The sequence below is a fragment of the Gasterosteus aculeatus genome, chromosome 1 (assembly GCF_964276395.1).
Source record: "Gasterosteus aculeatus chromosome 1, fGasAcu3.hap1.1, whole genome shotgun sequence".
Taxonomy (NCBI): domain Eukaryota; kingdom Metazoa; phylum Chordata; class Actinopteri; order Perciformes; family Gasterosteidae; genus Gasterosteus; species Gasterosteus aculeatus.
The window spans coordinates 17,406,779-17,429,598 of NC_135688.1; the positions used below are offsets into that span (position 1 = coordinate 17,406,779).

The 22,820-nt window shown below is 42.5% G+C and overlaps 1 protein-coding gene across 3 annotated transcripts in view; it reads right to left on the minus strand.

The window, feature by feature from the left end:
* Positions 1-315: 315 nt before the first annotated feature.
* Positions 316-22,820, minus strand: part of caln1 (calneuron 1) — a 42,640-nt gene continuing 20,135 nt past the window's right edge. For 2 of the 3 annotated variants that reach the window (XM_040186156.2, XM_078081130.1), the window contains exons 5-6: positions 7,466-7,622; positions 2,431-2,945 (exon numbers count right to left, since the gene is read on the minus strand). In XM_040186156.2, the coding sequence (XP_040042090.1) occupies positions 2,818-2,945; positions 7,466-7,622 (285 nt within the window). In that variant the 3' untranslated portion in view covers positions 2,431-2,817. Of the gene's footprint in view, positions 2,946-7,465; positions 7,623-22,820 lie in introns of all 3 variants that reach the window. The other variant, XM_040186145.2, reaches the window with a different exon arrangement.

Consider the following 22,820-nt stretch of genomic DNA (forward strand, 5'->3'; position numbering starts at 1 on the left):
CATTAAAGTACAGGCTCACTGAAGACACTCTTTCATTGATGTAGAAAACAGCTATCGGTCTGGATGAACTTCTGGGTTCTGAGCTCTCGTTGCTCTGAACTGACGCTAAATACTGATCCTCAGCTGGACTTGATCGGTGAGACGGTGATTGATACATCAGGGAGTGGTAGTGTGAGTCTGTGGAGCGTGTTACATTTACTGAAAGCCATTCCTTGAGCCCATCAAAAGGTGTTTTTGATTCAGTTTAAACTACGTTGGGGTGTAACTGTCTTAAGGATGAACATTGGTCCAGTGTAAAATAAAACAAAGCACCTCTTAAAAAAAACAGTTTTATTGCATCAACGCTTAATTATATATGACTTTTGTATATTTACAATTTCATAATTCTTATGCCTGTAATAAATATCACAACTAAAAGTATTTTTCTAGTCTAAATGTTTAAATATTCTACATGCAAAGTATGTATAGTGTGTGCTTGTCAAATACATTTGCTATTTTATTAGCTATGTACATATCAATCCAATCATCACGCTACTGAAGAGGCGCCGTGAAAGAAAACTCTTTACATGCGGGAGGGACAGTTTGATTTCAGCAGAACTGTAACCACAGTTACTGCAACTCAAAGAACAAATTGACAATAAAACACTTTTCCAGATAACCACTACATGCAAGCAGCGACTAGCTGTGAATTCTGACACTACTGTAAGATGACAGAAGCACTACAAAATGAGTATAACCTTCACAGATTAAAAGAAACATTCAAAACAGAACCAGTGTGATCTACATGTTTTTTCTTTAGCTATTCATCAGTGAACCGAAACCCTTTACAGATTCAAAAGGACTTTTGAAACTCATACATAGAATCCTCATATGCAAGATCAAACACTGTCATAACCTTCCCGTAGTGGAGACACACACGCACACACACTCAAGCTGCAGGGGGAAAACAGCGACCCTCTTCACCTCTAGATGGCACTCCTACACAAACCGACGGCCCTCCTTTACATTTCACTGCAATGGATGATGGGCACAGTGCATAAAATAACAAAACAAAATAAAAAGACAAGAGTAATAGAATACTATACAACGTTTTTCTTCTAAATTGATCTTGTGTGTGTCCATCCAGTAGCCACGTGAGACCGCGTTGTGTCTTTTCCGGTTCACGTGGTGGTTCTATGGCTTCGGCACAAGAGCTTCGACGTGTTTGTGATGTGCCGATCTCCTTCCACGCAGACATACTGTACACCTCGGGCAGACACTATGACTCACTAACTAAAGACGGACTTGATCGCATGCGTTTGACGACAGGGGCGACCACATGTTGAGACGAGTCAGTGCAGGAGTTCAGAGCTCGAGCGGTGGCTTGATGCCCTTCAGGGCCGTGGGAAAGTGCTTCAATCCCGCTCAGTTTTCACAGAATTGTCATGTTTCAAAATTCCTCATCTGTAGTCTACAAACCTATAATCCCACGACGGGAAACTAGTATGGGAAACATTTATTGGGGTAAATTTACTTGAAAAAGCTTAAGGCGATTCAACTTTTTACAGAACTAAGTTCTAATTCAATTAACTAATTGTGATTTAAAGACAAAAGAAAATCCACCCTCTTGTGTGATGTGTCTTATTCATTTCCACACACAAAAAATCTTTCAAAGAGATCAATTAAAGCTTAAAAACGTAATTTACTGACGGGATCAAAAGAAGCTGCTAGACACATTTACATTGAGAGTAAAAGGTTCAGCTGTGGGTTGATGAACTTCGTCTCACTTCCCTCCTCCCTTTGTCCTCCAGTACAATCAAAAGGCATTCGTGGAAAAGCAGGAAATCAATAAGAAGTACACAATGCGGACTGACAATGAGCTAAATCCAATCCCCTGGCAATAAAACCTGTGGTGGGCTGAACTCCACAGACCACACTACATCTACAGTTCGATGGGAGCATGGATTTTATTTTGGGAGGATGGATTTTATTTTGTCTTTTTTAATATCACGCAAACAATTGTTGTCACCCAAACAGCGTTCAGACTACCAGAGCTCCGGTGTTCTTTCTCGAATGTTCCAAGGCCCGAAACGCAAGCCCGCGGTTACTGCTTCACCTTTGTGTCGGCTCCACCGCCCGGTGTGTGGAGCCGACGAGCCGCGGCACCTTATTCAAGCCCACAGACGCCGGCGTGGAAAATAGAAAGTCTGAGAGCTGAAGCACGGTGGCACCACGAGCGCCGCAGGAGCTGTGGCCCGACGGCGTGTACGGATCCTTCCGCTTGAGTGGTGGCGAGGTCTGTCATCATGCTCCCAGGAACTATAATAAGGGGCAGTTGTTTCCTTTCAGGGCCCCTGCAGCCTTCATCAGACTCTTGGTGGGTGACAGATTCACAGCCATGTCTCGCCTGCGGGGAAGGTGGGCAGCTCTGAACTCCTGCACTCAATCAGATTTCTTTTTTTTTGTGTGTAATTTTTTTTTTTGTATTGCATCAGGGAAACAGACAGCGTTATTATGTGTAATGTCAGCCCTTGAGTGTCCCTGTCAGGGTAAAGGGTGTGGAGGGGGGAGGGGAGGGGGGGGGGGTCCTGCGTGACTCCTCGCGCTGGCTTCATGGTTTTGTAGCACGTCGGGTGGAGAGGTGCCTCTCGTTTGGAAGAAAGTCAAAATAATCTTTCTAGTTTATTTTGTCTCGCTTTCTTTAATTGTAATTCCTTGTAGTTCTTTGCCTATCGAACGGGGAATAGGCCTCACCCACTGGCATGCACATGCAGGCTGGCTCACCCCCCCCCCCACCCCTCCCAGCACCCCCAGCACCCACGCTCCCAGTGGGCGCTGCTACTCCATGCCGTTCCTCAGCATCTGATTGGCCGCGATGAGCATGACGCTGATGATGAACGCCATGGCAAAGGCGCAGATGAGGCTTTTCCTCACGCACGTCTGACGGTTCTTCTTGGAAGGGTGAACTGGAAGAGAAACGAGGGGACAAACGTAAGGCGCCAGTTTAAAAGATGCAGACATCTCCGCCGCTGACTTCATTCTGAATGCGTTATTATCACCTGCACTCAGAGGAAAAAATGCCACCAAGCACATTAGGCGTGACAGTGTTCACTCCTTCATGAAGTCTGTAGATTTATTAATGGTGGAGAATGTGTAACGCAGCAGTGAACAACATAGTCTTTAGTGATTTAGACCTCTCTGTCTAGACAACAAGCTGCCAAACCTTTGCACAGCAGACATCCATCAACTCAAGTTACTCTCTGCTTGAGCCTCGTGCCAAACGGCAAAGTACAACATTCTCCACAGAGTCTGCGGCCCAAGGAAATGCAGTCGGGTTTCGAGCTCCCGAGATGGTTGCCGGGCAGAACCAACAACTCTGCTCTAGATAGCAGCTGAATGAGCAGCGGGTTACCGGGGAAGTGATCGGCGCAGAGGGACACCGAGGTGAGCGTCACAGCTCACAGGCCCAGACGGCTTTCACAGCGCGAAGCCGTCTGGGCTGGAAGCGCCGGCGCGGTGCAGAATGGGAAGGGCCCACTCAGCCCTGTGAAAGCAGTGGTATAATGCATCCGTACACACTGGAAACAGGCGTTTGAGGATTCATGGATAATTGAGTTGAATTATTACAAACAGCCAAACAAAGGAGACAAAGCATTTCTGTGGTCAGTATGGACGACATCTGAACCTTATTAACGTGCATTCATGGACATCAGAAGCAGGTAGGATTTAATAAATTCAAGCTGCCTTATGGAAAATGTAGCATTGCACACATTTGGAGCGAGACCCATGATTGGAATTAAGGGGGGACCCCAAATAAGCATTTGTCTTTAACCAGCATAATGCATCATGCATAGTGCAGCATATGTTCATATGTTCACAGCTGGAATTTACTGTGCATCTGTGAATCTCAGTCAAAGAAAAAAACAACTTTTATTGATGCATGTGGAGCAGTGACACAATGACAAAATTAGCTTTTAACGTGCCCTTTTTTATGAGCGGTAGTCTGTAGAAGTGCGGCTCCACTGGTCTTTTAGGTATCTAGCTGGCTGGCATCAATGCTGTGTAGTGCCTTTGAGTGCAGTGTTTACCCGGGGGGGCGCCCACTCTCTGCCCCCTGTTGAAAGCGTGCAGACAGAGAGCGCGCGCTGCAATGTTGAGCCTGGGAGACGATTTCTTTATATTCCTTTTCTAACTAATTTCGTCATTATTTTATCTCCATAGAAGTTTTTTAGGTTTTTTTTTTCCCGTGTCAGGTCTGGGAACATTGGATGTTGAATGCGTACAAATGGGAAACTGATTTTGGACATATATAAAATGAGTCGAATATTGAATTGAAGATATTATAATATGAGGATGTTATAATTAGAATGTATTAGATGGTAATGATTATATCATGTGGGCCATATTATGTTTGGTTGAAGAAGCTTTAGGTCAAAGGTGGAATCATTCAGTGCTTTGTGTGATATTGATTAGGTGAGTGACGGAGTTCCAGGTTCAGCCACCAGATGGAGCCAGTGAGGAAGGTAATAAAATAGCTGGGTGTAGCCGCACGGAGGCAGAGACGTTTGGTTATGCAGCCAATCACACAAGGCTGTGAAATAATAAAAACACTCGCACGAGATACAAAAACTGTACCAGAGGTGAGACAGAGGCTTCCGGAACTCCTTACTTGACCGTCTGACGCTCTCTCGGCTTTGCACCACGGGCCGGGGCGAAGGAAAAAGTACGCTGAGCCTTTCTTCTGGAGAGGTTTGGACTCCATAATAGTTACATAAGTCAGGGTGTCAATGGAAAGTGCATGCGTTCAGCTGCTGTAGCCGGGCTGTGGAGATGGGAGGAGGGTTGTGGTCCAGACATCCGTTCTCAGTCCAGCCTCATAAAACACCTCCTCGGCCGCCAAAATAACTAAGGCCCTGCCAAATGTCCACAGAGGACAGTGGACCACTGTGGACATGAAGGTAATGAACTGCACACTGGTTTCCAAGCCGCTGACGTACGGCTGCCATATATGTTACGACCCCCGGGTGGTCCAGGGGTGAGGGGACCGTAAACATATGAGCAGAACCTGGTCGGTTGTAAAAGGTACTGTTTATTGGGAACCAGAGGTAGATAGGCAGGTAACAACAAACAAAAGGAGGGTGGATGAGGGTGCTGGGAAAAAGACAAAGTTAAATAAAAGAGATCCCCAAAAGGAGGACTATGCCCGAATATATATTTAAACAAACGGTAGGCTCTTACCAAAAAACACAAAGAGCACAGCACCCACTACACCTATGAAGCTAACAGGCACAAAAACTACGTGTGGTGAATGAGTATCGACTCTTGCCCTAACTCCCCCCTTTTGCCAGCCCCGTGCTGGTAAAAACACACGAGAATCAAAACGCAGTACTTCGCTCAGTTGCACACAAATACACGCACTTGAGCTTCAAAATCAGATGACCTTTAGGTGAAAAATGTGTTGGTATCGAGATTGATTAAAAAAAGGTGCGATGAAAGTTTAATGTCTTTCCTCTGGACGCTTAGAAGAGGAGCTGGTCAGGTTGGATACTGAGGTTTGGGAACTAGGATCTTCAGAAATAATTACCAAATTTTAGGGTCCTCGGTTTAAGGGATATTCAGTTTAGTTTTAGTAACGTCAGAAACAAAGAATCTAGTTCCCAACCATCCAGTTAATGGTTTTTAACTGCCACATTCTAAATACTTTTTCTAATTCCTAATTTACCAGCAGCACTTTATTACGGAAAACAAATCCCTGTGGTTTCCAAGACCCATTGCTCCGAAAATACCAATCATGCTTGCAACAAACTAATGGACATAGGTAATTACTACGTACAATGATGTCATCAGACCTTTCTTGCAATTTTACTTCTCCTACTGAGGCCTGAACCGCCTCAATCTGGCTTTGCCTTTTTAAAGATGACGGTCTGTTGGAAAATTGGACTTTTTCAACCGCACAGCCTTTTTTAGTCCATTAACAGTTACTAAATAATGGGAAATGGGAACTTCCCAACGTTAAATGAATCACCTCGTGTGTTCGGGAAGGTTTTAATGCACTCAGAACAGCAGCAGCGAATTTTGTTTGTAAATGAAAAAGAGATGGAGGTGCACATCAACACCGTGCAAAAAACGAACATTTGGCGTACTCTTCATTCTGTGCACCTGCATGACAGCTGTGACATTTATGGATCAAAGTTGATTTCCACACTTGCGTCCAGCTGCCAGGTGCTCCCCAGACAGCTGCCGCTCTGGCATGTTTCTCTACACTTTTGCTTAAATTCATTAAGTAATTTATCAGTGCATGATGAACCTCTTTGGATGAGCGGTTGGATCTCGTATTCTGCTGTTTTTCAGCACCGCAACATATTGATTCCAGGGTGAGTTGAAGCCAGAGGGGAATCAAGGGCCTCACACAGCAATAAGCAATAATAACCAGAGTAGAATGATGAACGGCGCTCAGCAGGAATCTCACTATGACAAAATGTATTGATTTCTCCACGGCTGAACACCTTTCGGTGTTCCTTTGTGCAGCAGGTAGTGCTCTGGGACTCTGGCTGGGATGAGATTGCTTCGTGTGACCCTGCTGTGGTTCTTCTGCATTGTCATAAACCAATAGAAACAGCACGTCATCACTCCACACCAGTTTATACGACCCTGATGAAGCGTCGGCTCAATCCGTGCCCATCGACATTGACACCAGTCGAGAACAAGAGAACAAACTAAAGGAATGCATAATAAAGGAGTTATTATAATAATAATAAAGGGGCCCTGCTTAACTATGCCGTCTTCAGGACCTTTGGGAACTGGGAAGGTTATGACTCTGGCCTCTGACCAGCTGATGCTTCCTAACATGCTGCCGTGCACATATGCTGTTAATACGGAGCCGCCCTGCACACAACGGGGAGCCAGACGTTCTAGAAGTTACTATGTGCCATTCAACTGTAATTGCTTCATGTAAAGTAAAGTGCCTTTCAGTCTCTTTGAGTTTCAAAGGAATTCGTTCTGTCAAGACCTCAAAGAAGGCTGACTCACTCAATAGCAATTCAGACAAGGCGCATGAGAGCAAATATACTTGCTCAAATTGCATTGAAATAGAATTTCTTTGAAAGAAATAATTACGTTTCCCATTTTGGCGGTAAGAGAGTGAAAAAGTCCTGAAATACCCCCCTTCACCCCCGCCCCCTCCCTCCTCCGTCCTCCACCCCCGCTGCTCTGATGCATGAATCTTGGATGGCTAGTTTTTGCAGAGTGAGGTCATGAATGTTTCAGCCGCGTCACTTCTGAACCAGTGATCATCTGACGGCCCGAATCAATGTATCAGCAGGTGTGCTGTGATTTGGCAGATTTTGATGAGGAAGCTCAAAATTCTTCCTGACAGCATAGATTACTTTCTCTCCAGCCACACACACACACACACACACACACACACACACACACACACACACACACACACACACACACACACACACACACATGGACGTTTGCTCACCTCCCTCAAACTCTGTCTGACAGTTCCCAGAGTTCTCCTTCAGGCTCTCTTCCTCGTTGATGATGATGTTCTCGATGTCCTTCATGGTCAGGTGGTCACGGAAGGCGTAGAACAGGATGTGTTTCAGCTCCTCCAGTGTGATTCTCTGCATGTCGAACTGCCGGAGGAGACGCATGAGAGGAGGACATTGTAATAAAAAAGAACAACCTGCGTGCTTCTGCAGTAGAGCAGGCAGGGTAGCATATTAACCAAGGTTAGTGTTCAAGGTTAGTGGTCTACTCTGCTAGTTTGAGTGACTAGTGTGCGAGCTGACAGAATGAATAAAACCTCCAGTAAACGGTCACCTGAAGCGGTGTGGAACAAAGAACTCACATCCAGTTTTTGCTGGAAATACGATAAATAATATGCATTGTAAGAATCGAAAACAGCTCTAATGCATAAATCCTCATGCAGTGACTCTTCACCGATGCACGTCCCAGTGCCCTTCAAAGACGTCCCTCTACGCTCACTTTAATAGGAGTGTCGCACGGAGCTGATGCATTGATTGCATTGAATGCACTCAAGTTGTAGCCACAGAAGTGATTGTTGTTCACTAAAAAAAGAACACACACACACACACACACACACACACACACACACAGACAGATACAGGGTTTGAAGGTCTTACAAAGAGCAACTGTAAAGTCTTCCTTGGTTCAGAAAAAAACTTCCTTAGGAACACTACTTGGGTATTGATTGCGTGCTTGAGAGCAGCAATTTTCTTCACACTTGAACGCGTTAACAAAGAGTGATATTATTGTCTATGGATATATAAGCACCATCAGCACAGAAAACGCCAATAAAAAGGCTTCAGTGGCAGGAAGGGAGACAACGTGATAGACACGTGACTGAGAAACAGTGCGGTATCATCACAAAGTCAAGAAGCAATCAAAAGGACGGAATTCCTCTAAATCAGTGGGAATGTTGGCAAACTCACTCTTATTTATATGAACTGACTCAATAAAAACAACCCATTTTATCATGCTATTGCTAAATGCTCCTTTGGGGTAAACGTCAGGTGACTCTTCGGTGCAGTAATGATTTGCCGTACATGATGATTTAAAGTGATATCACAGACTTGCCGCCTCTCTCTCCTTTATCCAAAGCTGTAGGTGTGACAGTAAACTCTCAGTACAAGGGAAATAAAAGAATAGAAGGCATATCATACGGTGAAAGACGGAGTCTCTGAGCCCTGACAGGTCTACGTGAGTCCAACTGTGAGATCAAGGGAAACCTTTCTTGCAAAGTACAAACTTGAATGGTTTTTAACAGTTCGTATTACTTTTGAAATAAGTTTTGTCTGGGCTGTAAACGCAGAAAGAGCTCACTTCACTAATCTGGGAATATGTTGGATTCCCAGAAAAGCCTTTACTTAAACATATTTCCTTAAATTTAACAAACAAAGCGGTATACTGAGTTAGTATTAGGAAAGAAGGAAAAAAAGAGGAGTTGAAATAAACCCTTTTTGGCAGAAAGCCCTGAGGGCAAACCTCTCACATGACAGTTGGTCGTATTTATCAGGTGAGCGCCCGGCCAATATGCAGAAAATACTATTATATATTATATGCAATAATATGTGCAAAAATAATCAGTGTTGCATTGAAAGACTTAGTGGATAAAGCAGCACAACATTTTGTGTGTGCGTTTGTGTGGTGACAACTTCCCTCCCAATTCCTTCTTTACTGCGATCGCCAACATCTGATCTGCTCCGGGTGCTTCCTGCCAGTCCGCTGGCTACACGTTACGCACACATTATGCCACTTATACCAACGGTGTAACACGTGACCTGCTCGGACAGCATGTTACAATCTCTTTTCATCATCTCCTCTTGTCGTATACATTCTGATAGGGTTTATTTCTTTTTAAAAGACCACAAAGTTTGGTAAAATACAATGAGAAATGGGTTTGAAAAAAAGATGATTGTAGAATTGTAGAAACAAATTCAATAGAAGACTTAAAAGCCATTTCGTCTTAAGAACCGTTGACAAATGTGCCTGGGAAGCAACACGACTAGAAGCAACTCACACGTTCTGTGTGAGTATCATCGTCCGTATTTACAGCATCCATCATGTGCGATTAAGTCAGCATTAAACTGATGAGTTGTCCCCCGCACATCAGAGCTCTTTTCCCTTCGCTCGTCTCCCTCAGGCAAACAAAGACAAAATGATAACGCTAACCGATCCTTAAACAGATGCACCCTGGGAAATCCTGCAGCATCTGCCATCAAAAGTTACAGCCAGCCTGAGAGTCGCTTCTCCCAGAGGGAGACGCGCCGCCTGCCGCCTTGTGTCAACGTGACCTCCACGCAACCCTTGCTGCTCCGAGCGACGCCGTCGCGGGCGGACATCGAGGGACGACGGCCCGAGATTCATTTGGCGGGGAATCGAGGGACGGAGGACAGGTTCGCTCACAGATGGCAGATGAGGAAAAACACATTATTTACCCTTTCTACATCACATGGACCTGCATTCACATTCAAGCGTGGAGTGACCTTTCTGGGAGAGTGTTGAAAGGAAGGAAGTGAAAAGAAGGTCGCATGAAGTGACTCAGACAAAAAAACAAACATCTTCAGCTGGACATCCGTAGTTGAGACCTACAGTATATGCTGAACCCGGTGCACAGACACCTTCAGCAGTCTCCAGGCCGCAGTATAATCACATCTCTCAAGAGGGCTTTTAATGGAGACTCAAACCTGCAGTAGTTACAGCTCGTGGGAGCCTCGCAGTGAAATGACACAGAACCACAGAGTGATTCACTCATTCATCTATATTAAAAATAGCTTTTACCACATAATCGCGTTATCAAAGACTCCGACTCTAATGTATGTGAAGTCACGGGTTGGTTGTTGATGAAACTGAATCTAATAATAAGAAAAGGAATATTTTTTTTCCTACTTTTGACAGATAGAAGAACTACGGTCTAACGTGACACAATAGCGGCTGAGTTCATCCTTTTTGACGACATTTGTTTTGCTCAAATGTCGTATTTTATAACCCCCGAATCACTAGTTAGGTGAAAATTAAGGCCGGAATGTTTTGACTAAAGTAATAAAGTGTTACAGCAGAAGGTGAAATGCGCCTTTTTGTTTACAATGTGGCTTGATATTATTTTAATTTTTTTTTAACTGCATAATAATGTTGCAGAACCTAACATGATGTCACCATGGCCCAAAGCTCCGTTGCCGCCAGAGAGAAAATGGGGAAGGTTTTGTCTCATTTTCTTTTAGTATTTGACGCATGTTGAGGTGCATGTCAAAAACAAAGGTAAATTTGTGTCTTTATTATGCAAACAAACAAATCTACCTTCATAGTAAAACAGATGAAATTGCAAGAGACAGCTTTGTGCCCGTAGATGTATTGCTTGTGCCTCCGTATCAGACACTTAAAAGAAAAAGGTATTTGATGAGCTGAAAGCGCTGCCCACTCCGCGCGCTGCTAGCTGTGCTTTACAACCCGGCGATCAGAAATCTCCCAAATACAGCAAAATAATAATAATAAAAATCAATTACAGACAGAGGGCAGGATCTCTATAGACACCACCACACATTTCTAGTGGGTCATAATGATTGCAATATTTTTGTACACGTTTACAAAATGTTTGTAACCTTTAAGGTCCACAACATGCAATTAATAAGCTCTCCACAAATCTACCAGAGTCCAGTGAGACAATGGTCACTTCCCCCATAACTCATAGAAACTATCTTTTCTTATTCTGTTCCACCAATAACTAACTCTGAGAGTTTTACAGGGACACTGAAGTACCATAAACATGACATGTCATAAAAAAACAATATAACAGGAAATGGGAAGGATATTGTCTCTATTTTGAGTTTAAACGCCCTTCAGCTACACATCAATTTGTTTGGAAACAGGGTATGAGAATACAGACGCTCATTTTAAGATGGACGTTTTGATTCTATTATCTGCATCTCATATTGTGTCTTCAGCCTGTGTTCTTATCCACACTGCCACACATACTTTATAATGCTCCAAGGAGACTACGGGAGCTTCTGATGCAAGACAAATCACCATGGGAGCAGATTAGACAAGTACTGTCTTCAAATTTAAAATGAAAAAAAATCTCTTCGCAAAATTCAATGAAACCATAATTACCATAAGAATAATCAAGCTGAATCCAAGGCGATGCATTGAGGTGGATTTTCTCACCCAGCCTACATTGTCCTTGGATTAAACCATGGACGTTATTCGATTTTAATCAATCGATTGCCTGACTGTGCTTCACACTACCAAGTCAATTTAGATGCTGGAGATGAGTACGGGTAGACGTCGTTAAGAGGAAGCTCTCTACTTCTCCACACTTGTAAATGAGACGTGTTCAGCTCCTCGCACATTCAGGCGCTGAGAAGGTGCCAAGGGCAAGCATCCAACCATCTGCTGAGTTCAGCGCGCTGCATTACAGCCAAATTACACAGCAACAGATTGATCTCTGCACACACTGTACAATCCAATTATATGCATTTGCTAATCTCACACCGCGCAGGCAAGTATTTAGCTTTTTTAAACGGCAAAAATGTTGATGCATTTGAAACATGCTGCAGGTGGGGAGAAACTTGTACGTCACTGGATTTTAATTGAACATAAAGTTTAGCAAAAGACATCTCAACAAGTCAGTAATTGAAACAAAAGTCACCATGGCTGCAATATTCTCACCAAACACCATGTCCTGAGTTGGGAGAACGTAAATTCACTAATGCCTGTCTGGTTTTTTATTTTACATTGACTCACTAGATGGTTTCGCTGTTTCACACAGGTCAAGCTCGTTTAGAAAATCTACATCCTCTGGGAAGGCAGCTCAACAGAACACGTACAGAACCTTCCAGAACAACCTTAACGATTGGCTCGTGCCAACCAGGTTAGCAAGCATTGATGTGCTGTCTGTCCTGCCTGCTTGTTTCACATATATGTGCATTTGTCTTGCTCAGTGTTGCCATTTTCTCTGTATATGTTATGGGCTCCAGCGTCATGCTGTCAAGGTGCTTTTACTGTAGGTGGGTTTGTTCTGCTTGACGGCTGCTGCAGCCTGTTATGGTTGCTCTAGTTTATTGTCGTACAATTTTCTTTTCTTTTTCTGCATACTGGTTTCAGGGGGAATTTAACAGTCGGAGTGCATTGTCCTTGCAAAATGTCTTAATAAATAAATAAAAATAATAACCTCTTTGTTTCACCCTTACTCACCCTGACAGTTATGACAGAGCCTAAATGTGTTACAGAAATGTAATATTTTCTAGCGTTAAACCAACAAACTTACACGTAACCAGGGTTTTTCATGATGTCAACCCGACTTTAGAAGCAATCTTGCAGACAATGTGCTTATGTAATGGCACACTACACCTCTGGTCTTTTGCTTCAGTCCCATGTTGCAGCACTTTTGCACTGATGGGGAAGCTGTCACTCCGAGTACATTAGGGTTTGATAGTGGATTAATTTGTCTCTATCTACGAACAAAATGAGGTGGACATCAAAGACAAATTTGCAAAAGAAAGTAGGTCTCGTCATGACTTGATTCCATTTAACAATCCCTGAGCTATCACTTTTTGAGGAAATCACTCTTGCAAACCTTTCGGCTGGTAATATTTATTGCTGGGTCGTCCATTATTTACAAAGCGGTCTTAGTATCTGAATTGGCTCCAGAGTTTCCCATGACAATGTTTTCTCGGTCCAAAGAGTATATACACCTCCGACTGAGCCACTTGTATAGGCTCTTTGCTCGGTCTCGAATTCTGTTTTCCTGCAAACTGTGTAGCCTGTTGTCTACGCGGTTTACACGTGTTCCACTTCAGCCGTGATGTTCATGTGCTGCTCATAAACCGGAAGGTTGTCCCATTGGTAATATGGTTACCAATATGGCTCCATGGCTGCACGTCACACTGTGTACTGTGTAACTACAGACTTTCCATGGAACATGTCACGAGTAACAAAGACAGAGTGTGGTTATTGTGGTCTCCCCCAACAGTTATTATGATGAACATGCACACTTTCTTTCCTGATATACAGTCAGCATCTCGATCCATCTCTGCCAATCCGTGGCACCAGAAGGCTCCGAGCCTTCAGGAGAAACGTATGTCTCAATTACCGGCCATCACGTGGCCAAAGATTCATCGAGCCAGGAAAACACCACAGGGGCCTCAAACCGTCGCAACGAGCAGAACATTGAATGGAGGTTCACGTCTTGAACAAGTCGCTGACTCTCCTTGGATTCTTATGGACAGAAGCGTTACCCGATCAGGGCGTGAGGACAACCTCTCTGTTGAGTTCTCTTCTGTGCTCCAATGGACACAAGTCCATGTCCTTCATGACCGACAAATGTAAACACAAACAAAAACTTCACATTCATTCCTTTTAAGTGATTTCTTGGACAGAAGCAGTGAGTACTGAACGGTCAGGGAATCCTTAGAGGGAACTTGAATCTCTGCACAGATTCACTTTCACCTTCATGCAATTCCATTTGCATCAGCAAATTAAAAGAATTGCACATTTTCGATGAGTTAACTTGGAGGTAATTTGAAGAGACGTGGCATGACAGGAAACCGCCCAAAGCCATTGAGAAGGCTATCAATGGCCTATTACAGCTAACACGCCTAATCAAGGAGAAATTACTCCCATTAACCCCTGGTAGATCTGCCTGAGGTTCCTGCCCCTCATGCGGGATCTATATGCCCTGCCTCGTGTGCGTCGTTACCTTTGCTGAAGAAGAACAAATGAGAACGAATGCAAGAGAAAGGGTGAAAAGTACAGTGCGTTTTTGACACGGAGGACTGAAGAGGAGGAAACCTGAAAAGTAATCAGCACACGGTTTAATTAAACTCTAAGGGGCGGCAGCAGCTTTTTCTCAACAGGGCTTAGCCTGGAACCAATGATACAACATATTCATTTTGTATTATCAATTTGACCAAAACCAAATTAAAGCCTGGCCCAACCGAACAGACCTGCTTATTGCATATGTGGAATCTCAAGATGTGCTCGCTTCCCTCAATAAGCCGAAAGATCAAGCGAGGGACGGCGTCTCCTCCGCGTTGTTCTCCTCCTACGTCAGAATGCCGCTTGTTAGTTTCACCTCAACATTGAAAACACAATCTCCCCCATGAAAGGCATCTCAACGTAGCACTCTGGGCTTGATTACTTCACTCTGGTGTGCAGCAACAACAGCTGCTCAGCACCCTCCTGTTCACGCTCTGCCCCCCCAGAGAGACCAGAGGAGAGTTAAGGAGAATACCCAGTTCACCCAGCGGAAATATGCTACACAATGGAACAGAAATATCAATTGCCATAAGACTTTTACAACTGTCTGCTAGACTCGCAAAATCAGACTTGAGACAACCATGTTGTACAGTGAACAAGAAATATGCTTTTGACCTTGTGAGAGTCACCATTCACCCGTTCTGCAGTGCTGATGAGAGTTTGAAGCACAACTTGAAGAAAAACTGTTTAAAGCTCCTCTCAGAATGAATTAGTCTGTGAAACGATGATCAATGAACAAAGAGGCACGTGTCTTTTTCAGGCATTATGCTGACAAATGACTTTCTCCATTAATGTAAATAAGATTCCACTCTGTGATTACTTTTGTAGATACAATTGAAAACCCCCTGTAGGAAACCCAGCACATCAGTGTAATTTAGAGTCATTCATTTTGATCCTCCGCCAGTTGGAGTTGGTGTGTGGGCGTTTTCGAGCCCGTGTGTTTCAAATGACAATTTAGTGTGCCTGCTCTGTAGGCCAGAGCTGCGGCATGCATGAGAAAGTGTTATAGCAAAGCAAATTATCGAGGTGGCCATGCTGACTCACGGGTAATTAAAGCTACATGGAACATAAGTAAGGAGGAGGGACTCCTGGACCAAAATGTCACACTTTGCAGGCAGAAATAACGTCTTGTCTAAATCACACAGAGGCCTCATGCGGCCCGGAGGCCTGGCTAAACAGATGAGCTTCCACTTGGCTTTGGAGGCAGCAGAACTTCAAACAGCTACGTCCATATTTCCTTTCACGGCACTTAGTAAAAGCTAACAGCCCGACTAAACGCAGAAGAGTCTCACTGCACTCTGGATACTGGCTGAAATGGGTACGGTTTAAATCTGGATAAGCCTCTTACTGAGCACTGCACACGTTCTGTGTCTTTTGTGTCGATTTTTCCACAGTTCCTTCAGCCCCGAGCAGGTACAATAAAGGGACGTGATGGAAACAGAATCAGTGTGTCCCGTGTGATATTATCAATTACACTTTGTATTAGGGTCCACTACATGGAGCACTTGTGTGACGGCGAGGCCACGCCTCCTGCCTGTGTCCCGTGGTAGCGGCGAGAAGCTTATTCAGACTCCCCGAGTAGAGGTCACCTCACCTGCTCAGGCAACCAAGCTGCCTTCAATCCAGAAATCACCTTGCAGTATGTCTACGGCGGTTCTCCGTCCACCTGTCGGCAGATCGTTGTTTCAACCTACCTGGTCGTGGCGGTGCTTGGCTCCTCCGTTGAAGAGTGTTTTCCGAGATGTAGGTTTATTGTTTTTCTGTTTCTCTCCTGTGTTTATTTCCTTGCAGTCATCCATCCTCCCGATTCCCCCACCTGGCTTTCCCTGCTATTCCCCAACTGTTTCCATAGCTGTGTTCCTAGCAATAAACAAGCACCCCCCCGTACCTCCTGGTCTCTGCATTTGGGTCCGCCGCCACATACCGTAACAACTTGCTCACAGTTGTAAGCCACGTATAATACAGTAAATTGATGGCAGTATATTACGACAACATTAATAGCCGCATGATGTGTCCTTTAAAGCCAGTGACCAGTCAGTCAGCCTTGACAGTCTTGTTTTAGAGACAGTTCATGTAGATGTCCAAATCAGTGCAGACGGTAAATGTAGCCTATTCATTCAATCATTTCCCCAGTAAGTGCTGAACTGACCCAGATAAGCTGATCCAGCCGCCCCATTTTGAGGTGACAGTGATGTATTGGCGGTAGGACGTACCGCTACTGTTTCAGCTCAGATTTACTGACCAGTTCATATACCTCTATTAATCTCACCTTGAGCAAACCATCACAATTCTTTTTATTCTATAAAGCCAAAAATGACAAATGACAAATTAGCCTCAGCAAGGTTAACAAGGTGTAAACCTGCGACATCCTCGGTCTCTAACCCGTCCCATCGCACAGCAAAAACTCCCCCTAAAGGTCACAGTTTAGTGTTGGGCCATATAACCGAGCAGTGCGTAGGTGTGGTGGAAGTTGAGCAGATTTGGTTCGGCCTTGAAGAAATACATGAGAATGCTGCACCATAGTTTCTTTGTTGTTTCTTTATTGTATATTTACCCGTTGCTAGAAACACTTAACACAATCTCTCCAAAACACACTGTATACAAAATAGTAAATGTTAAGGGAACCAGTAACTTAACTGGAATTAAATGATTCCATCCTCAACTAAATATGAATGCATGTACACCACAGTGTGAAACCCGTCGTGTCTCTGATCAGAGGTGCCTTCACTTTGATGCTTGGCGCAATAGAGACGAACGGAGTCATTTTCACTTTGGTAACCTGCCATAACTCACTCACTGAGCGCATTGGAGGGACGGTGCTCGAAGTAGATCGGCCTGTGAGAAGGCAGGTGATATCGGCACATGGAGAGGAAGGCGGGGCGTGTGCACGTGTGTGTGCACGTGGGTGTTGATTATACGTCTGTAATGTCACGTCTCCGTGCCACCCTCATTGCTATTCAAGGCCCTGCCTGGCAATGGGAATATGATTTTTCTCGCTGCTCTGCCTTCCCAGTAGGCACATGAAGCCCTTTGTACTGTGTTTAGGCCCTGCAGGTGGGCCTTCAATGCTCTCGAGTCCAGACACCCGGCAGCGGTTTTTCAGCAAAGTAATGGCTTTTTCTTAACATGACATCGATGAAGCGGGACCACTTTTCCTTTGAATTACGGCACTTCAGCGTTAAACTTTGATCATACCAATATCGGTGCAACGACGGGAAGGAAAGATGATAATGGAGCACATTAAATCTGCAGAATCATTCGGTACCAAAGTAGGCTTATCCAAATGATGCCACGTTTTTTACTCGGATATTCGGGTTCTTATATGTCAGAGAAACCTTGCCCGGATGTCAAGAGATGGAGATTATCGCTGAATGGCTGCAGGGAGTGAATGGATAATGGGGAGGTAAATTAAACCATCATCATCATCATCATGTGGGGGGTGTAAGAAGAGCAAAAGACGACAACGACACAAACCCTGCATAGACACATCTCTGGCGGTTGTGTTAATCTGACAAAAAGACAAAACTATTATTTTTTTATCAGTTTATAACAAAAGTCAATCATTTAAACACCCAGTATCATTACTTAATCTGATAAACATTGCTTGCAAAATCTAGTTCTGTATAGCTTATTGTTATTACTATTTTTCTTATTATTATTATTATTATTATAGTATTACATTACTTCCCTATTTATCATAATTAAGTGTCTATATTTCTGTCACACCTTGATTTCTCCTCTGAGGACCAATGAAGGCTCATTTTATTTTAGCTAATTTTAGCTCATCTCATTTTGCATCAATCTGGCATAATGCACCTTTTTTCTAGAACTGCACTTTTCAGTCAATCCTTTTTGGGAAAATACTTAATGGAAATTCAATATGAAGTATACAGAAAATAAATAGAAAAGGATGGACCATTTTCTTAATATATAAGAATCCTCATGTATATAATCACATATTAGAGTTTGATTTCCATATCCTAGAGATTATATTTGAATGAACTAAATCATATTGCATTTTTAATCTGTACACCCTCAAATCAACCGGCTCAGAGACAATGACTGACTCTCTTGCTCTTTGCAATTCTCTGGACAAATATTAGCCTAATCTCATCTCCCTTGAAAAAAAGATCATTGTGGCCCATGTATTATTCATCATAGATGAGTTGCTTCAAAGTCCTTATTAATCCAAATTTGAACGAATAGTAAAACAGGAAGATTAAGACTCTTTTAGGAAGAAAGTCCACAAAGCGTTCATTCATGTACATTTTGATACAATATGTGTTTAAATGTCAGGAGGTGACGTCCACGTGTAAAATCAGATGCTCTGTGTATTTAATTGTGGAATGGGTCATACTGCCTGCAAAGCCCCAACCAGTTGATCATCCGCTCCTTGGTGGAGGCATTAAAACGGCTTTCGTTAGAAGAACAAAGAAAAGCTTGAAGACGTACTGAACTACTTTCAGGATACATGAAAAAAAAAAAATACCTGCTTAATTCATGTCACAACTGCATTTCCCAAACGCTCAAATTCCACAAGGGTTCTTTCCCCAGTTTGATGGCAGTTTGACTGGGAAAAAATAAACTTGCTGAGGAGCCTTTCACCATTCAGCTTATTTAAATGCACCTGCGGAATACAAAGTTTTCACCAGACAAGGACGACATGTAAACAGAGTTTCATGCTCTGATTGAGTCATTGTGAGACTCACATTGTCTCTACGTCTTCCTCCTGATCGGATCTTTGAAAGAAGAAACTGCAAACTATTTACAAAGGTCATTGTCTCATTAACTTTTTTTCTTTTTAAAGATTCAATGACATCTTTGCAGAAATTATTGTAATAACACGTCTGATGTTGTTCAACAAGGAGCCTTAACCAGGAGTATGAATATGAAAAAGAGAGGATGAACTTCACATTGAGGTAGCATGAATGCAATGTGATTATTCTTTTTTTTTAGGTTTACATTTAATATGTTTAACAGCAACGATAATCAACAGGAATTTACTTTAGCAATAACCTCATTAGATGGCATGTTGGGTTCCTGTTGATCTGCACGTTACAGGTTAATACCAATAGAGCGCTTTGGAACCTGAGTGCTAACAGTGCATCCTTAAAGCTTCAGCATCTGGCCTTGGACCTCATATCCCGGGCTCTTCTCTTACTGTCCTCTCTGCTGGGTAAAAGCCATATGTGATCGTTCAGTACATTCTTTAAAACCCAATTGATCGGTTATCACAGAGCAAATAATCACACAAAAGAGTGATGTATAGTGGTGAGGCCGAAAATATTCAAATGTAGATTTCTGAGCAAAAGCTAAAAAAAATACCAATGAGGAATCAGAACAGTATTACATCTTCATAGCTTTGTGCCAAAGGCTTAAAGAACAACACACAACTAACTGATTGATCAACAAAAAAGTGAAACATTTAAAATATGTTGCTCCATGATAAAAATTCCTTTGAAATAAATATTCCTCCTGAGGGCTGCAATAACATGTCCTACTTCAGAGTGGGCGAACAATAAGGAAGCATGGCGAATGATTATAGTGCAAAAAGCTATAATAATCTTACTCTGTCAAAAAAGGTATGCAACACCTAATCAGGCATCACTTCAGTTCACCTGTGAGAAACAAACAACAACAAGCATTTCCATCTTTGCAAGCATTGCTTTGCAAAAAGAAGAAATAACGCAAGATTTTATATATCCAAAGTCCATCTACGGGTCTTGGGGAGTATTTCTGTATATGTGAAAAAGAAAGTTATGTAAAGCAAAGCCAGCCTTTAGGCCTTTCCAGCCACGGGCAGAGTGAAACAAATTCCAGCAATTATTTTTGCATTGAAACTGTTGATACCGGCATTTTGTAACATCCTCTACGTTCTAATCTACTGTGGATCCCCGGCTAAACGCAAAGAGTCGCCGCTGTAACCGCCACGATTACATCCACCAGAGACAGTTCATGTAAATGTCCAAATCAGTGCACACTCATAGAACTCTATGAGTGAAATGCAAAGAGACAGAGTGAGTCTCTTCTGACTGAGAGAAAAGTGGACAAAAAGAAGGAACTTGACAGTTACTATATTGGGCTTTGTGATCAAACACGTCTACACTTCTGTGAATGGTGACTGTGTCTCTCTTCTATGAGTCATGAGCAGGAACATCACAAAGAATACACATGTAGCATGAATGAATGAATGGTGTGCAGCATCAAATTCTCCTGCCTCTATGCTCTTTACATATACAGCTCAATAAATAAAGGGAAAAATACATATAATTATAAAAATAATAAAGATATAATCTTTATGCTTTCTGTTCATTAATCTCTTGAAATGTTGCATTGTAAACGAGCAATCTGTGTTGATATTGACCAGAGGAGAGCTACCGAAGTGGCTAAAGGACTTCAGTTCAGCTACCTTATGATGCATCTAGGCTCTGTTTGTTGAACATTTATGTTGGACAAAAATAAATTATAACTTCATCCCGTAAATGGTAGCGTTGGTGAGAAACTTCAAAATCCAATTTTAACAGCCACAAAAATCGATATCAGAGAGGGAACCTGTTTACACAGCTCTACGCATTAAGGAGCAGCATGATCAAAGCTAGTAATGACAACATTTGTTTTAAAAAATGCACATACAATCTTTTATTTCCTTATCATGTGAACTAAAAAAACACTATGAATAACTTTGATAAACATTTAGAACAATATTTAGAATTTTTAGCTTCTGCTAGAATCAAACATTAAAGCGATCTTTATCTGTAAATCAGGATTATCAATGAACGCCATCAGCAGAAAAAAAACAATCAGGTATCTCTGAAAGATAAATTTACTCCCTTTCGTGACAAATGAGGTGACAAGAGTGTTCCTGACTGAATTATGAGGTTAGAAGATAACCATTGGTTATTGTTGTTGTCCAATGTCTCATTGTCTTATTGTCCAATGCTATGCGCCACCCGCCATGTCAAATTCCTCGTATGTCTACTTTGGCAATAAGGTTGCCTTATTCACCTAATACCTAGATAATATTGCCAGCCACCCCTCTGCGTAGCTGGTGATAAGAAAATAAAAATGACCATCAGCTCCTTTTAATTCTAAAATAAAAAAGAAGTCTGGAGCAGTGTTTCTCAGCAAAGTGCAGTGGAATGAAAAAGCGTCTCTTATTGATTGGGATAATGCGTTCCAGACAGCTTCCTAAAAATATATATAATATATCAGATACATATTTCGGTTTTGGTCCCTGCCACATTAAAGAGAAGCTGAAAAATGCAATGATGTATTACATAACTGAAAGAGAGAGAACTGCAGGCTCACGTGTTTCCTGACCTGAATCAGTACCTGAATCACGGGATGAATGTCAAGAAAAAAGGTGGCACACGCTGTGAATGAGTAACTGCTTGTGAGTTTACACGTGTTCGTACGTAAGGCAGCACTGGTGTCATGTGCATTTCCTCCTGTTCTAAAGCACAAATCCCACCAACGAGGAATCACATCACCTCTCTAGAATTAATCAGTAGGACGATAAACTCGACAAACTGTAGTTTAAAATTGTTGATGGTAATTCTCTTCAATTATGAGCGAGGGAATTCTGATCTGTATAACTTCCTAATACAAACTCATCATATAAACTAATTACAGACTTTTTTGTAGCCAAAGCACATTGTTAAAAATACATTCATATTTATTTTAATAATTAATTATATGAAAATAATTTAATTTATTGGCTTATATTTATTTATAGGTTGAACGGAAGTAGGTTTTCTGACTTCTTCCTAATTCTTTTTTGAGGCAATTAAAAGGTAAGTTCGAAGCTTCACAAAATCCAGGATGTGATATGTAAGAAATGATGCTTGTTTATTTTTCGATAGGGGAAACCGATTAGTTGTCAGCTATTATTTTTTCTTTTGCATATTTATTGTTGCTTATCAATAGCTGCAGCCCTACCTATAATTAAAAGGAGGTCAAATTTATTCCCCATTCATCATATACACACGGGCAAAGTCATTGGATGCCATAATGTAAAGTCAATGCAGCCAAAGAAATGGAAAAGAAGGTATAAAGTCAAATCCATAAATCTCTGATTATGAAATGTGACAAAACTTCATGAAATCAAAGTGTGTTAATGAGGCGCTCTCGTTGATGATGATTGACAGGACAGAGGAAAATAAAATGTTTGCAGTTGTTCAATTACAATAATTCACCAAACGGGATAATTAGATTCATTAACAAAGTGTTCCAGAGCAGATACGAGTAGGAAGGCGAGTGTGTGGCAGCGAGTGAATCATCATCCCGTCGCTCCAGCTGGTGAGGATGTGACACTTCTCCTTCGGCTGAGACTGAAAACGCTCCGGTGGATCAAAGGGGACGGAACCAGAACCCAATATGAGTTAGAAGCCCAGTTAGAAACGGTTCTGATTGAGTCGAACTAACAGCACTTGGCTCGGGAAATACAGTACATATTTATTCCCAAAGATCTTTGTGAATGCCAGACGGAATGAACGGAAATGTGTGAAACACTGTCCAATGCTTTGATAACGGTGGGTTTTCATAATGGAAACACAAAA